The sequence below is a fragment of the Podarcis liolepis genome (genome assembly GCF_965112155.1).
Source record: "Podarcis liolepis genome assembly, chromosome: 6".
NCBI classification, from domain to species: Eukaryota; Metazoa; Chordata; class Lepidosauria; order Squamata; family Lacertidae; genus Podarcis; species Podarcis liolepis.
In genome coordinates this window covers 23,783,723-23,800,757 of record NC_139559.1, presented here as the reverse complement: position 1 = coordinate 23,800,757, position 17,035 = coordinate 23,783,723, and the positions used below count along the sequence as shown (strand labels likewise).

Sequence of the window (17,035 nt, the reverse complement as noted above, 5' to 3'; positions counted from 1 at the left end):
TGGACATTCAAGTCTTGCAACATTTCTCCACAGCCTAATGCTGCAAACCTACACGCTTCCCTGTGAGTAGGTTCCATTGAACTCAATGGTATGCATGCACTTCATCGTAGGACTCAGCCTTGTGCATGAATACTAGCTGGATTGTAAAATGCATGTGCTAAAAAATGTTAAGAGTCCCCAAGATAAATATATATTTATGGTGGAAAACAATAGGGTTGGGGAAGGGCTATAGGTCAGTGCTGGATCAGATGCTTTGCATGCAGAAGGACACAGGTTGAACCCCTGTCAGGTACAGGTAAGGTTGGTAAACATCCTTCTCTGAAATCCTTAATAGTCAATGCCAGTGTACAACAGAATGCTGAGAAAGATGCAGCAAGTCAGACTTTGTATAAAGCAGTTTCCTGTGTTCCACTAATGCTACTTATGATAGTGATTTAGGAACACCTGCTGGTTAGGAGGAGACACTGCACACAACTGGAAAAAGAGCAGAAAAAAGGCATTAAATCAAAGATAGTTGTACCTTGGTTCTCAAACGCCTTGGTACTCGGACATTTTGGCTCCCGAACGCAAACCCGGAAGTGAGTGTTCCTGTTTGCGAACGTTTTTTGGAAGCCAAACATCTGACACGACTTCTGATTGAGTACAGGAAGCCTTGGTTTTCAAACCATTTCGAGAGTCATGAATGGGCTTGCTATATGTCAGTGTGCCAGTTAGTTATCACACAGTTCACAAAGGAGTTAACTTTTTATTACCAAAACAAAACAAAACCACGATCTCCACAGACTTGGCTAAGTGTCAGCACAACAGCTCATTCCCAGTGGTCTTCCTCCATGAAATCATCAGTCTCACCTTCCCACAGCTCTTTTAAGTCCCCTCCTCCTCTCCAGGGGTTTTCCCAAGCAATCAGAGACTGCGCCTACACGCAGCCTATCGCTGCTCAAACCATTTCAGCCCTCTCCTGGTTCTGGGAGACAGGGAGGTGGGCAGCTTGTAGCAGGAGGGGGAGATACTTGTGACTCTTCACCAGCTTGACTCATCTCTGTCTCTTGGCCTCCCTCTTCCCACTCACCTGCTTTATCTTCTGCCGATTCTTGACTTCTGTCTGCCACCCCCAGTTCACTAAGTCCTGTTACCCCATCATCATCTGACACTATCCTGACACATCTGACACAATTTGCACAGAAAGCAAATTGGAGGTGTGAGGCTCTCTGTTTTTCCTCCACCAGTGCTGGCCCATTAACTTACCTGAATGGAATTTTATGCATTCACCTGCATGGAATACCTGGCTACCTATAGCTACCAGGAGACATGTTAAGTACAAAGCTGATTAAAACCTGTGTTACGGAAGACATAATCACCACACAGCATTTATTTATTGAATTCCTTATCCATCTCTGACAGTTGGGTTTTTTTGTCTTCTTCCTCTCTTATGCAGCAAACAGTGGTTATTCCCATCACCAGCAGATACGAACGCAAATCAAATTGGCATCGACTCACACAGCATGGTTCCCCTTTTATTTCATAGTGTCCCCTGTGCCCAGCCTGACCACCCCAAACCCCACAGTCCCAAATGAACCCCCCCTAGTAATTTTCTCAATAATAGCTGTCTCCTATCCTCACTTACTCTCTTCTCCAAAACAGCAAGAGACAGCATGCTAAAATTAGATAGTCTGAGGCCTAAAATGCTATTTATTCTCTCTGTTGCACTCTCTCTAGTTGCCTTCAGTTTTACCATTTCCCGAAGCATTTTTTCTGCAAGCTTTTTTTCTCTGACCTGAAAAAAGGTTCAGTGTTTCAACTACATCCATTACACGGCAGCTCAAAAAATGATAATTAGCACAGCAATCAGTTGCTGTGGAAGAAAATGAAAAACAGGTTGGTGAGTTAAGTGCTGCAGGCTCTAGCGTTTGAGCAAGGCCAAGGTGATCATAGTTCAGAAACAGGTCATGTTTATTTCCAGTGTTTTTCCGGCAAATGGAAGTTCCCCTTAAATTAGCAAGCTTCATCCTTGGGCATTTTGCTCTTGCAGTCCCAGTACCAGTGATTGCTTCCCTAGCTGGTGGCAGGCAGGCACAAACAGCAGTTTTATTGGCTGTGAAGGAACTAGAGGGCAAAACAGGTGTTACATCTGCCTTAAGCCCACCTATCTTCTTGCAGCTTTGTCCCAGCAAGTCTTGGCAGTAGAGATCCTTGACGAAGCGGCTGCATTGCCTGCTCTCAAAGAAGTGGGACGCCTCTCATTTTACGGATTATGTTCGCCAGTCGCTTGGCTAAGCCTCCCCTGTTAGGTTCTTCTACATGGAAGGTTCTGGTCAGCAGGTTATAGAAGGAGCCATAGCAAACAGCTACCACTGTGCAGGTCAAGCAAATGACATTATACGGCATGCTGAAATCTGGCGTCGGCAGGTTCACCAGCAGCGGTTCTGTGTAGAGGCGCACAAAGTAGCTGGAGCCGTCCAAGGAAGGAAACCTGGGGAGAAGGAAGGAGATCAGCAGATCTCAAAGGGCTGATTCAGATAATGATGTGTTACCACCCTTGTCTCCAAGCATATCAGATCAGGAGATTAGGCAAGAGTGAAGGAGTGCCACATCTTTGAGGGCAGCCTCAAATTGCAAATCACAAACGGAATATTCATGTGAAAGGTTTCGATGCGCAAGTGCTTTTCAAATAAGCAACACCCCGCAGACACTGTGCCATATGAAGAACTCAACTGGTTCTCTGTCTCCTGCAATTCCCTCTATGCAGATTCCCCTGCAAAACTACATACAACACACATTTCCATGCATCCCATACTTGCATGCAGAAGTCCAATATCTTGCAACTTCGGCCAATGCCTCTGTTTCATGCAACCATACAACCTTAAACTTACCACAACCGTAGTACTATTTGAATCCAAAGGTTGTTTACAAAATCAGCACTAACTGATCACTGCTATTTGGTTTTAAGTTGGAAGTATAACGGCAACTCTGTTTCCAGATTTCTGACACTCTGAAACCAAGATCTACACAGCTATAAAAATGCTCTGCAAAAAACTGTTGCAAAGTTCACAATTGAAAATATCATTTGAGTTGTGATTTCAACTCTACTATGTCATCTGGTTTCATAATGCATTTATAATGCTATATTTTGACTAATGTAGCTGGCAGTCCCCAGCCGGCAGTCTCCTTTTCCGCAGCAATGAATGTCCAGTGCGGGAAGGGAGATTTCCATTGAGACCACTGTTTGTTGTGAAAGGGTTAAACGCTACCTTTCCCTCCCTTTCACTGCACTTCAAATCATGATTGCCTCCCCTGCTACAGTTTGGGGGGGGGGACAAAACAGACATGCTAGATTAGGAGTGTGATAACCCATTTACACCTGGGGAAATTGCACAGCTACTTTGCTGAGTGCTTGACTTGAAGGGGGGGGAAGCAACACAATTTTTTGAGTAGGGGTGGGAGAACAAACTGAACAAGGAAAAATGTGAAGAGGGTGTTTTGTTCATGACATCATGTGGTTGCCCTGTAAAATGCAGATCAGCAAAGCATGGCTATTTCACAATAAATGCCAGTGTAAAGGGGCCCCTGACCATTAGGTCCAGTCATGGCCAACTCTGGGGTTGCGGCGCTCATCTCGCTTTATTGGCCGAGGGAGCCAGCGTATAGCTTCCGGGTCATGTGGCCATCATTTGCGAACCAGAGCAGTGCACGGAAACGCCGTTTATCTTCCTGCTGGAGTGGTACCTATTTATCTACTTGCACTTTGACGTGCTTTTGAACTGCTAGGTTGGCAGGAGCAGGGACCGAGCAACGGGAGCTCACCCCATCGTGGGGATTCGAACTGCCGACCTTCTGATCAGCAAGTCCTAGGCTCTGTGGTTTAACCCACAGCGCCACCCACGTCCCTTAAATGCCAGTGTAGAAGCAGCCAAATAAATAATTTACTTCTTGAATCTGCTCAAAAATATACATTCAGTTCAGAACTAAATTTCAGATTAACCAAGGTTGTAATTTCTGAAAACCGTTCATGAAAAGTCTTTGATATCTATGTTTGCACAGACTTCTGTCATGGTGGCCTAGCTACAGCCTTTGCTAGGTTAATCTGAAAAGTCCAGAATGGAGACTTCCGGGTTGACGCGATCTGGGAATGGCGGATTCCCTCCGAGCTGCGGAGGGAATCGGCTCCACCGAGGACGGGTCTTTGCCGCGCCGGCGACGCGGGGACCCTTAAAAACCGCAGGCGCAGATGCCTGCGGACTGAAGACTCGGCGGGTGCCTTAAGCGCCCCCCCTGATTCGCAAAGAGCCTTTTTAAAGGCTGCGGAGGGGATACGGGGGTGGCGTGGCACTGAGAGTCGATCGCTACCTCGGTGGAGCGAAGCCGCGAGCCATGACCAGTGAGCGCTGACTTCCTTCCTTGAAAATCTGGACTGAAAGAACTACCCGTGAGTAAGACGGATTGGGACTCTAAAAAATTTTATCCTGAATTAGAGACGACCGGGGGTGTGCTAAAAGGAAGTCCGCACCCCCCCCCCTTGCAGAAGATCTAAGCAACGACATAAGAGCTAAGCTGGAGATCCTACCCTTGGTGGGGTGAGTTAAAAAGGACATTAACTTTCAAGATTTGGCTAAGGGAAATTCTACGCTGGAGAGTGGAGTTTCGGAAGCCTTTTTTTTGTGATTTAAACAATCCCCCCTCCCGGGCTCGGGAACGTCCTGCCTTTGTGCCTGTGTAAGAGCCGCGGAGTTTGACAGCTGTCAAAGCTGTCAAACGGGCAACTTAAAGTGAAAAATCGTTATTTAAGATCCCTTTGGACTAAGACAAGTTACAATTGAGTCAAAATTGTTGGAAACAAAGTAATAATAAGAAGTTAAAGGGTTGTTGAGTAAAAAGATTAATAAGTAACCAGATTCCCCCTAGGGGGAATTCTGTGAAACTACAATGCATACAATGGCTGTGGATGGAAAGTTACTAGTGGAAATCGAAAGGATGTTTCAATTGGTGGGAATCTTACAAGAGCAGAGCTTGACCATGAATAAACAACTTATGAATATGACCTTGGGAACAGACAACTCTGCTGTTTGTGTTGAGGACCTCAATGAGAAAGAATCCACAGCTGAAGGGGAAACAACATCTGCAGAGGTGGAAGAGACTAAACAAGAAAAAGAGAAAGTAACTTTGGGAAGCAACATCCAAAAGTTGACATCTGTGGAATACAAACAAGGAGACTCTGGGAACACATTTACCACAAGTCTGCGAAAGATGCAGAAGAAGAAGGAGGAGGCCCTGGGACAATATGGAATACAGAAACTTAAAACAAAGAGATATGACTGGGGCCTACGTTTGGACTTTGGTTCTGAGGAGACAGGCTTTGTGGAAACTTTCCAGCAATGGATTACAAATCTCCTTGTGGGAAGAGAATACATTTGGATGCTGAAAGAACTTTTTTCAGACTCGACGACTGACATAAAGGACTACCAACAAGACCGGCGGAGAGGGACTGAAAGAGATTTGAAAGCCTTGGACGTGAGGAACCCAGGCTGAGAATCTCGACTTTGGACCTTCATTGGGAAGGGACTAAAACCGGGGATGGGAGGGAGGGAAGAGGAGACTTTCAGAAACTCTTAAGACTTTTGGGTTTGGTTAATATGACTTCTAATTAAGACAAAATGAAAAATCGATGGAAGAGAACTTATGTCCAACTTAGGAATATCAATTTCAATTACAAAAGAGGTAATAAGAGGAACAAAATTGGCTAAGAGGAGAAATACCAACTTGCTGATATAACTTTGGGAATTAGGATGCATCAGGGGGGGTGGGGGGAAGTCAGGGAACAAGGTTATGAAAAGAAGATCTGCTGAATTTACATATGTCTTTGTTATGTGTTATTTTTTGTGTGTGTTTTGTCTCATAAAAGTGGAAAACCCAATAAAAATTTTATAAAAAAAAAAAAATGAAAAGTCCAGAATGAAGCAGTTTTCAGTAATCAACAGAAATACAATACCAATCCCACACATCTCATTCCCACCCTTCTCTGTTCTGCAGTCATCAAATGCACTCACAGTGAAGCAAAGAGTGGACTTTGATCTTCATCTTCCTCTTTCATAGCAATGACACTGGGCACTAGGGCACTCAGAACAGATGGGCTGCAAACCAAACAAAAAGAAATTACTTAGAGCTTCGGCCCAAGGATGGGGAATCTGTGGCCCTTTAAATGCTGCTGGGCTCCCAGTTTCCATCATCTCCAGCTGCTCATCATGCTGGTTGGGGCTGATGGGAGCTGGAGTCCAACCACATTTGGAGATCCTTATAGGTTTCCCATCCCTTCATGGGTCCCTCTTGGAGGGGAGGGGGTTTATGAACCTGGTCACAAGGGATGCAACACAGACAAACCCATGGCCGACAAACTCTGATGGCGAGTGGCTCGAGGACAGCTGCAGCCTTACCTCACATAAAACCCGTGGTTGGGGTCAGGAGTGTATTCTGTCCACTTCAGCAAGGCTCTCTCAAACTGGATGGTGATCTTTGTGACAGAGTTTGCCGGCAGCTGAATCAGCATTTCCAAGAGATGGGGCCGCTGTCGGTCCTGAGCCGGCTGATAGTGGATGTAACCTAGCACCAAAGACATGCTATCATCGCACACCACTTGGGTCAACATGAATAAATAATACCCTTTACATAATGCCTTGAGGAACACTCTTAACTTAGGCCTGACTGATCTCCCCAGCAACTCTGGGGAGGAAAACAAACCCAGATCACAAAATATTTCTCCAAACGCCTCCATTTCCCTTGTTTGGAATACGAGCTCTTACGCACTGAGATCAGTCAGAATACTGTATGTTAAGACTGTAGTCCTGTATCCGAAGGGTGGGGAACTGTTTTTGGCCAAAGGCAGCATTACCAATAAAAGCTGCATTCCAGTGGTGGATGAGGCCAGATCCATCTACAATTTCTCACAAACACACAGCCATTCCCCATGGGAACAGAGACATATATAATTCATAACCACTCAAGTTTCACCTTCCATTTTCCTTCTGTTGTTGTTTTAACCAAAGTTTCTTTAAAAAGAAGCAGCAGCTCTATAGCACCCTTTATTAGTTCTGACTGTGAAAAAGGCAGGAAGAACTCAGGAATCCTAACAGAAGAATGCAAGTTACTCAATGCGCAGCTCAACTGCTGCAAGCACAGCCTTTCAGGTATTCACAGTTTTAAGTTTTAAAATGCAATTGCATCCTCAAAATTGTAAGCGTGCAACTGCAAGCTGCAAGGCCACTTTTTGCACATTTGCAAGGAACAAAGGCCTACCTTTCTGCTGAAGCATTTCCCCCCTCTACTTTTTTTGCAGCAGCTTTTGCAGAGAAAGGAGCTGCAGCTGCAAACTTTGCACAGCATCAATGCCCCTTTTCTCTGCCAGACGCCCACTGCTTAACAGCTAATGCAGGGGCCTCAGCAGGGTTAATAGCAGGGAACCCCTGTCCTATATCCACTTACCTGGGAGAAATCCCCATTGAATTCTATGGAACTTACTTTGGAATAGATATGCACAAGATTGCACTACAGAGCTGCAATCCTATGCACACCCACTGTATAAAATGGGACCTTCTTTTGAATAAATATACATAGTGTGGGGCTCTCAGAACCTCGGACAGTACACTGAAGTAAACAAATAATATAAGAAACCATCAACAGGGTAACATGCTTCACTTCTCCTTGAGAAGTGACTGCAAATGCCACCAGTAAAACTCATCTCCTTTTAAGGAAGTCAAACATTTACGGCTTACACAAAGCCTTCCAAATACACATTTCTGCTACTACATCCCTACCATGGTATATTATCATGCTAAGCTTTGGCTCCTTACCTCTCTCGCCCTGACCTAGTCACTGTGGTCCACACGATGGTCACCTCCAGACTTGATTATTGTAATTCACTCTACATGGGGCTGCCCTTGAGACTGTTCCAGAAACTCCAGCGGGTGCAGAATGCCGCAGTGAGACTCCTTATGGGGTCCTCACCGCCAGATCACATTCACCCGGTGCTATACCAGCTGCACTGGCTCCCGGTGGAGTACAGGATCAGGTTTAAGGTGTTGGTTTGAACCTTCAAAGCCCTATACGGCCTAGGACCCTTGTACCTACGGGACCACCTCTCTTGGTATGTCCCACAGAGGACCTTATGGTCTTCAAATAAAAAAATTTGGAGATCCCAGGCCACAAGGAGGTTAGGCTGGCCTCAACCAGAGCCAGGGCTTTTTCGGCTCAGTTCTGTGGTGGAACGCTCTGTCACAAGAGACTAGGGCCCTGCGGGACCTTGACATCTTTCTGCAGGGCCTGCAAGACAGAGCTGTTCCATCAGGTCTTTGGCCAGGGCACAGCCTGACCCCCTCCTTCAGTAATCCACATAGAACTCTAGCCCAATGGTTGCCATTAATTTGATTTTGAATTGATTTTAGAATGCATTTCAATTAATTGATTGTGATTTTATGTAAACTGTGTTACTTTTATTGTTGTTAGCCACTCTGAGCCCGGCTTTGGCTGGGGAGGGCGAGATATTTTTTAAAAAATATTAATTATTATTATTATTATTATTATTATTATTATTATTATTATTATTACATAGGTTAATGATAAACTGCATCAAAAGGGGGGTGGGTATGGGCTTTGGAGCTCAGCAAGCCAAATCACTGAACACATAGAAAAAGCAAATTACTATGGCTAGCCTACATATCCAGTTGTTGAGAAATGTGTATGTAATGCCAGATGTACTTAAGAGATGCTCCTTAAGGGGTATAGATATGTATGCATGTCCTTAAGGGGTATAGATATGAAGACAAAACTTCATGCTTTTCAACTCAGGCCTCCCTTTCTGAATCTGCTCTATTTCCTTGGCATATCAACTTAGAACATGATCCAGTACATATATTGGAACACAGAAAGCTGCCTGCACTGACACGCAGAAGCTCTTCACTGCAATGTTGTCTGGGGCTGGTGGAAGTTGCCGTCTCAAACATCCGGAGGGCATCAGGTTGGGAAAGGGTGTATTACTAGGAGGCTCCTTCTTACTTGGTTTGTTTTCCTTGCCCTTGGTGATAATGGTCAGCGTGTGGATGTAGAGTCGCAGATACCAGGGCACAGTCTCCAGCAGAAGCACAGGGAAAGCTCTGTATGGGTGTGTGTTATAGATTAGGGTGCTGATTTCTCCTGTCTCAAGGCCATAGCCACTCACATAGCGCTGGGCATGGAGCACAGGTACTGCCAGATCCACTGCAGGAAGGAAATGAAACCAGGTTAGGAGTCAAACTACAGGAGCACCACCAAATGCAAGAATATTAACCCTGGGATAATGCGAGTTCTTAACTAAGACAAGTCTGGTAGCAGTCCCAGCAGAAAAATACTATTTTTCTGCTGTGACTACCACTAGATGTGTCCCGCTTCATAAATGAACAAGCTTAAATGATGCACAGCACAAGTCTCTCGCATTCAAAGGGTGTCCATTTTCAACACATTAGAGACAGGAAAGCCATTGATAACTCACAGCCATCCTGAGGGCGCTTCCATTTTAGTTGCACATTGAGGCTGCGAGAGCCATTAAAAAGTCCTGGGTTCAGGAGATCATAGACTGCGTATGTTCTCCTGTCTCCTTGGACGGATGCTTCATGTACAGACAAGGGAGCTGGGGAAACTTCAAGTAACTCTTTCTCCTGGAAACATAAACAAAATAAAGTAAAATCATTATTAGCCATCAAAAAGATAACCAGCCCATCTATATTATATTTTTGTATATATTCAGCACGTGGGCAGGGTACGTGGGGGAGACTACCTTCAACTGGCCCCAATTCTCATATTTATTTAAAAGCTTTCTGGCCTGTTTTACAGGATAAAAACATCTCTGCAGAGCGCATTGTAACATACTTTGAAATGCAGAGGGCGATATCCCACCCCTCCCTGCAAAAGGAGCCCAGGTTGGCGAAGGGCTTAGGTTCATTTATTTCAATGGCTCTACTCTTGAGTATAACTAACACTGGATATCACCTAGAAAGAAGCAATCCGTGTACCCAGCACAACAACTGAAAAGAAAGCCTATATAAAGCTGTATTCACAATTGCAGAGGGTTCCTAATTAGGTGAATAACCTACATGCTTACGGATGCAGGCATGTAGTTTCTCCTCCCAATCACTGCTAAACACTGGTGTTTGAGGGTATAGCCAGTGGGGTGGGGGTCCCATTCCATTATCCATGCATTGGATATACACATGGAGATTATTTGAGTAGCCCTCTACTCTCAAGACTCTGTAATATTACTGGAGACACAAAGCACCTAAAGAACTGTAAGCATCTGGTTAAATCCTCTCTCGATTATATATACAGTGGATGCTCGGGTTGCGAAAGTGATCCCTGCGGGATGCACGACTGCAACCTGCAGAGACGCGCCTGCGCATGCACGGGTTGAAATTTGGTGCTTCTGCGCATGCTCAAAGCGTGATTTAGCAGTTCTGAGCATGCATGACCGCCAAAACCCAGAAGTAACCCATTCCGGTACTTCTGGGTTTCGGCGGTCCGCAACGCGAAAAAAACGCAACCTGAAGCAGCTGTAACCCGAGGTATGACTGTCTTCCGCTCAGTTACATCTGGGGTTTCCGTCAAGCTTCATTCACCCAGAGAGAGCTCTGAGTAAGGTGGGCATCTCCTAAAGGTCCTGATGTCCTAGTCCTATTGCAAGGTTACTGGGGAAAGGATAGGTTACCTGGCCTTTACTGGAAATGTCAACGTAGACTTTGCTTTGAGACGCCAGTGGGCACGCTTCAGTAAGAGTGCGGGAGAAGATCTTGAAGAGGGACCAATCTGGTGGGAGAATGGCACAAAGGTCATTATTAAGAAGTGAGTAAACCGCTGTAACCATAGCAGAGTGGTGATGGGCTGCAGTTACCTTTCTTTCCATGGCCGCTGGCAAAGGAATCAAAGACAACCGTGAGGGTCTGTCTGAGCTCCCAGGACATGCTCAAGCACGAGGCATCCTGAGAGAGAAGGACAAAGCATCAGAAATGGCAGGAGCAAGGGCAGCTCTAAGGCAGGCACCCCCAAACTCGGCCCTCCAGATGTTTTGGGACTACAATTCCTATCAGCCCTGACCACTGGGCCTGTTAGCTAGGGAAGATGGGAGTAAGATGGTAAGGCTTGTGAAATGTGATCATAGGTTTTGGCAGATCATAGGGGAGTGGGGATCCTGTCTCCAACTCTTTCAACCAATTTAAGACACAGCACCAAATCCTTCAAGGACTCACCCTGCAAATGGGGCGGATGTGCACAGCTTGGGAGTGGTAACTGCTGTGGAACAAGCGCTCAGCCTTCAGCAGAACAGCCAGGCCAGCCTAGGAAGAAAAAAAGAAAATAGGCTCTGTAGTATAGCTAGAAACAAGCCCAAGCACCATGCAACAGTGTGCACGTAGTTCGCTCTCCTCAAGAGTACTTGCTCCAATTGTGAACAAGGCCCCAAAGCTTCAGATGTGAAAGCTTGCCGGGGGGGGGGGGGCTAGGATGAGGGAATCCAGAGCAATGACACGTGTTGGTTCAAGGCTCCACCTGCATGATCACAGGAATGTGCCTCACCTTTGAGCTGCACGGCAGCAGCTTCTTCCAGGGTGTGAGGTTCTCAGTGCAGACAACTTCACGGGGAAGGACGGCATATCGTAGGAAATGGTGGTCTGTAACTGAAGGAGGGAGAGGAAGGGTTAGAACATGTGGCCCTCCCCCTCTTGATGTTGTTGAAATTTCCATCAGCCCCAGCCAGCATGGTGAATTCTAGGAAATGATTGGGTGCCCATTGGTGGTATATAAAATTTAAAATAAAATAAAATGCTCTCAATATGATGATGGAAGTCAGCTTCTAGAAATCACCCGCCTTCAGATCTTGCCTCCGCCATGAATTCACTAGCTAGCCTTAAGAAAAGCAGGCATCTGACATAAAGGGTACTACTAGATTGAATTCCTTTAAGGATTACTGAGGTCACAAGCGTGGAATACTTGGAACTACTGTAGATTGTAAGACTCTTAATCTCAGGGTTGTGAGTTTGAGCCACACGTCAGGCAAGAGATTCCCGCTTTGCAAGGGGTTGGACTAGATGACCCTCATGGTCCCTTCCAACTCTACAGTTCTTTGTAATACCTAGCTTTTAATAGTAGAATCCATCACACAAAGCACTTATTTAATGAATTATTGTCTGCACTATCCTAATGGTTCAAAGTAACATAAACAAAACAGTCAAAGTGAATCAATAAACACATTTAAAAACTAAGTCAAAACCTATGGCATTAGCCTAATTCCAATGCCAATTAATTCTTATTACCCAGTCAGCTCAAACAATCCTTACAATGCTCTCAAGAAACACAGATTCATTACAAAACCAGCAACCCTAATCAGGATAACGAACAAGGAGATGGGCAGATGTTCCAAAAATGTCGAGGCTTTCAGCACCCCCAAAGCTTTCTGAAAATCTTATGCCAGAATACATTTGTTAATTTTTAAGCTGCCACAAGATACTTGGGTGTTTCTAAGAAGTTCCGGTCTCCCTTTAATTTCCCCAACTAATACATACCAACACCATAAGGATTCCCACTTGTACAATGTGACTTTTCTCTCTCCTTCCTCTGCATGCACCCTGCACTCACCAAATCTGTGCCAGAGGGTTTGGGAACCCAGAGAAAATATTTAGGGGGGTGCACAGGGGGTAGAGGGAGGGAAATAGCATTGCACCGATGGGACAACTTAAGTGCTACACTGGACACAATTCTTTGTCATTTAAGTATTTAGAACAAGCTGCAATTCAGTGGTGCCCCTTCTTGCAAAACAAGCCCTTCCAGGCCAGAATAGCCCAATCTCTTACCATTTGCCAATCCCAGAGGTTTGAAGGATGCTGTTGGAACGACAGTGTTGGTGGAATCAATGAAGTTCAAAGAGGCACAGAATATTCCTGAGAGGATGTTGCTGAGATCTTTCCAAGCTTTGTCAACGCTGAAGATGAAAAATAAACATATTTAACAAACATTTACTGTGAATGATTTGCCTGAAACTTGCAAGATGCCATGTGGAAAACAAATGTGTTTTCAAGTCACAGACTGTGTTTACAGTTGTACATCACTTCAGGTGCCATTCTAGTGGCAGGAGATGCTTCATATAAAATTCAAAAATAAAATAATGAAAAGCTTGGGCTTTGCTTCAGTACTGCATTAACACGGCAGCACTAGTATATGGAAATGAGCCATGTTCACAGCCCACAGCTACAAGCACTATCTAGCACCTGATGGCCTATTCCAAGAATGAGAACCTTTTCCAGGACAAGAACTGCATTCTAAGTCTAGGAAAAAGCACTCAAAGAGGCTGTGAAGCAGGGACTGTGAGGGGTACGGCCTGAAAATTGGCTGTTTGGCACCGAGAGTCCTGAGAGCCAGACAGAGAAGCTTAGAGGGCTACAACTGGCACCCCAGGGTCCAGGGACCACCACCTAATGCCTATTCTGATGAAACAGCAAGGGAGAAGAACTATGGCCCTTCTAGAGGCTACCACTGATTTAGGTGTTGGGATGTCCCAGTGGGCCTTGGCAGCCTTTGGCAAAATTGTTCAATGCAAAGGAAAGACCCAAGAGACATCAGCATTTGAAGGTGAAGGAACAAAGTCTGCTTATTTAAACCATATGATTGCCTTCATGGAATGGACCGTTGAAATTTATCTTGTTTATGCACTTATGCCATGAGGAGGTGGGAAGGCGAGAAAAGCAGAGTGCAACAGCCTTCTTATGATTTACCAGAGAGCCCTTCAACCAAGTAAAATCAACTCAGGCTTACTTACTCAGAGACAGACTCCTGAAACCAAACCCAGAGCTCAGCCCCAGCCGGAGCTTGCAAGTAAGGCTGTCCCCAGCTCCGTGTCCGCCAGAAGCCCTGAGTGAGGGAGAGATGCAATTCGCGCACCGAGTACTTGGAAATGAGCTGGCCAAGGGCTTTGGGGAATAGCCGATAATGAGACACTGTAGGGAGCAGGGGGAAAAATAGGAGCATTATAGCAGCATATCTTCACATCAACCTCTCCACCTGCCCCACTCCCCAATTCACTTTCCCTTCTCCTGCTCCATTGAAGAGGAATGCTGCTGCAAGTCCTGCTGGCACCCATGCAAGTCACCCAGTAAGTAGCCTATCCCTCAATCTCTTATTGCTCAGGGTTCCTTGACCCTTTGCTGCACTCATTTTTCCATTTGCTACCTCAGGCCTTTTATGCTTTCCCAGTGAGACTGGCTTGTACTCCCGGCAGTTCAGAGTCCCCACCGCTCCCCAATGGCTACTAGACATGATCCTCTCTACCCCCGCAGTCGGTGGCAGCAGTGCTTCCAGATACCTGTTGCTGGAAAACATGGGAGGGGAGAGTGCTCTTGCATTCATGCGCCAGAATCCCAGAATGGTAGAGTTAGAAAGGAACCCAAGAGTCCAACCCCCCTGCAATGAAAGAACCTCGACTATAAAGCACCCAGAACAGAATGCATCTATCTATCTATCTATCTAACTAACTAACTAACTAACCCACCCCCAAAGGGAAAAGGCATCAGGTGTGTGAGGGAGGAACCTTTGGCTCTCCAGCTGTTGTGGAACTACAACTCCCATGACCTCTTGCCACTAGCCACGCTTGCTGGGGCTGATGGAAATTGTAGTCCACCCACCCACACAACTGGCGCAGGGGAAGCCCTGTCCCCGGGGTTCACAGGGACCCCCTTTCCAGATAATGCTTCCCCCCCCCAAAAAACCCCTCTGTCGCGACAGGCCCCGCCCCTTACCGCCCTCCCGCTGCAAGTCGGAATCCCAGCGCGTCCGGAACTGGAAGGTGGCAGCCACGTCCCCCGATGGGAGCGGGCTAAGCAGCAGCTCTTCCCGCAGGGAGTCCCGCGGCTGTTTCGCCCCGCTCGTCGCCAAGAAGAGGAGCAGCAGCAGCGGCCCGAGCGGCTCCATTCCTCCGCTGCGATCGCGGCAAAACGGAGCAGCTCCGCCCACTGCCCCGGGCGCGTGTTAGCCAATGGGGAGCGGAGAAAGGAGGTACCATGGAACCCCGCCTCCATTCACCCTGTGAGCCAATGGAGGCTTTTCAGGAAGGCACGGAGACGAGGCTAGAGCGGCACTGCCCGTGGCCTGGTTGTTGTTCGGGAATGTGCTTCCGGGTCGGAGGCAAGGGATGCCAGAAGGAGCCTGCAGGGGCAGGTTTACTGCTGCGGCTGCGATTGGGCGCCCCACGTGCCCAAACAGAGGCAGGAGGTAATAGAAGGAGGAGGGGGAGCCGACATGCTCTTTGTAGGTTGATCCTCGTTTCGTTTAATATCCTTTTACATGCCTAATATAATATAATATAATATAAAAGTATTATGCCTTGTAACATATAACATCATTTCTTTTAAAAAAACACACACAGAAAGTTGCGTTATGTTGAGCCAGACTTTTGATTCTTCTCTTCCTGGATATTGACACTCCCAAGGTTTGTTCCTAGCTCATACCTGGAGATGCTAGGAATTGCAGCTGGGACCTTTTGCATGGAAAGCATCGTCTTCTGCCTCTGAGCTAGAGCCCCTCCCTCAAACACTGGACCCTGTTCTCCTGGTCTGGGAATTTGAACCCAGGACCTCTTGGAGCCAAGGTAAGAATAATACACCAAGACTAACGGTGGCTAAGCTGTAGCATTCCAGAGGTTGTCAGACTACAACTCTCACCAGCCCCAGCCAGCCTGACCAGTAGTCGTGACAAATGGGAGTTATAGTCAGTAACACAGGGGATCACAGGTTAGCCACCCCTTTACTTCAGTTTACAGGCATGTGTTGGGGATGACAGAGGTATAGGATGTTGTTTCTCGGGACAAGGGAATAGGCCAGAAGAACTATTTCCTTTGTGCATGCAAGCTTGAAGTGCTTATTTATTAGCCCTTCTTTATTTATTTTTTTCTGCAACTTCCATCAGCACCAGCCTGTGTGGCCAGTGGTAAGGGATGACTAGAATTGTAGTCCAAAAAACATCTGGAGGGCCATAGGTTCCCCATCCCTGTTCCGGAGCAAGCAAATTTGTTCCATTGTCTCTCTGGCAAAACTATTGAGAACTGCAGCCTTAATTATGTCAAAGCTAGGCCATGGCTTAAGTAGTTTTCTGGCAGGGTTCCCTGCAACCATTTCTTTCTGAAAGATGCCATTACTGCACACCTCCCTGCACCCAGTGCTTTTTATTACTAAGCTGTGATGGCTAAATGGAGCCTCTTCGTTTGGAATTGGTGTCAGTTTCTTGGGAGGGCTCTTTCCATAGACATCGGATTGGCCACTGGTTGATGCTGAACGAGATAAATGGTTGATGTAATAATAATAATAATAATAATAATTTATTATTTGTACCCCGCCCATCTGGCTGGGCTTCCCCAGCCACTCTGGGCGGCTTCCACAGAAACCGGCTCTTCTTATGTCCTTCTCATTAAACACGTTGCATTTTTGAAGTGTAAACACTTCCTAATATTAAATAGAGTTTATGTAGTCTTGTTACTCACATGTGACAATAAGCCAAATAAGCTAGCAATCCTGGCTTCTCAGAGGGAAAAAATCCATGTTCCCCTTTGTGGTGCATTTACTTGTTCATGCAAAGGTAGAAGCAAAGTGACAGCAATCAGTGTGCTCTAGTATGTAGTTTGTCCTCAATATGGTTGGTTGGCTTATCATTTTCAGCAAATGTGCCCTCTGTGTGAGTGGTTCTGACAACCTTTAGTATAGCAGCTCATGAGCGAACAGAGATTTGAACTAGGGACCCAATGACCCCTAATTCATTGCTTTAACATCCTAAACCATACCAGCTTCCTATGCAATATTTTATCTTGCCAATCCTTATGCCATTGTTATTTCTAGTAGATAAGTGAGTCCAAGTCTGAAATGGGATTTAAACCACCATGTTCATCTCCAGCTGTCTCTGGGGCTGCTAAAATGGGCATTCGGGGTCATAAGACCCCAACTTCTGTGGGTCAGGCATCTGACACGAGTTGGGAGTGGGCACAGAAGAG

The 17,035-nt window shown here is 46.1% G+C and overlaps 1 protein-coding gene across 1 annotated transcript; it reads right to left on the bottom strand.

Moving 5' to 3' along the window:
• Positions 1-731: 731 nt before the first annotated feature.
• On the bottom strand, positions 732-15,104 carry PIGT (phosphatidylinositol glycan anchor biosynthesis class T). Its single transcript, XM_083508103.1, has 12 exons — positions 14,796-15,104; positions 13,820-13,997; positions 12,858-12,985; positions 11,584-11,684; positions 11,259-11,345; positions 10,904-10,991; positions 10,721-10,818; positions 9,512-9,677; positions 9,040-9,240; positions 6,426-6,591; positions 6,042-6,125; positions 732-2,470 (listed from the first exon to the last, which is right to left on the bottom strand). Exons 1-12 carry the CDS (start codon positions 14,965-14,967, stop codon positions 2,218-2,220), a joined length of 1,722 nt encoding a protein of 573 aa, XP_083364229.1. The 5' UTR covers positions 14,968-15,104; the 3' UTR covers positions 732-2,217.
• Between the last annotated feature and the right edge of the window lie 1,931 nt (positions 15,105-17,035).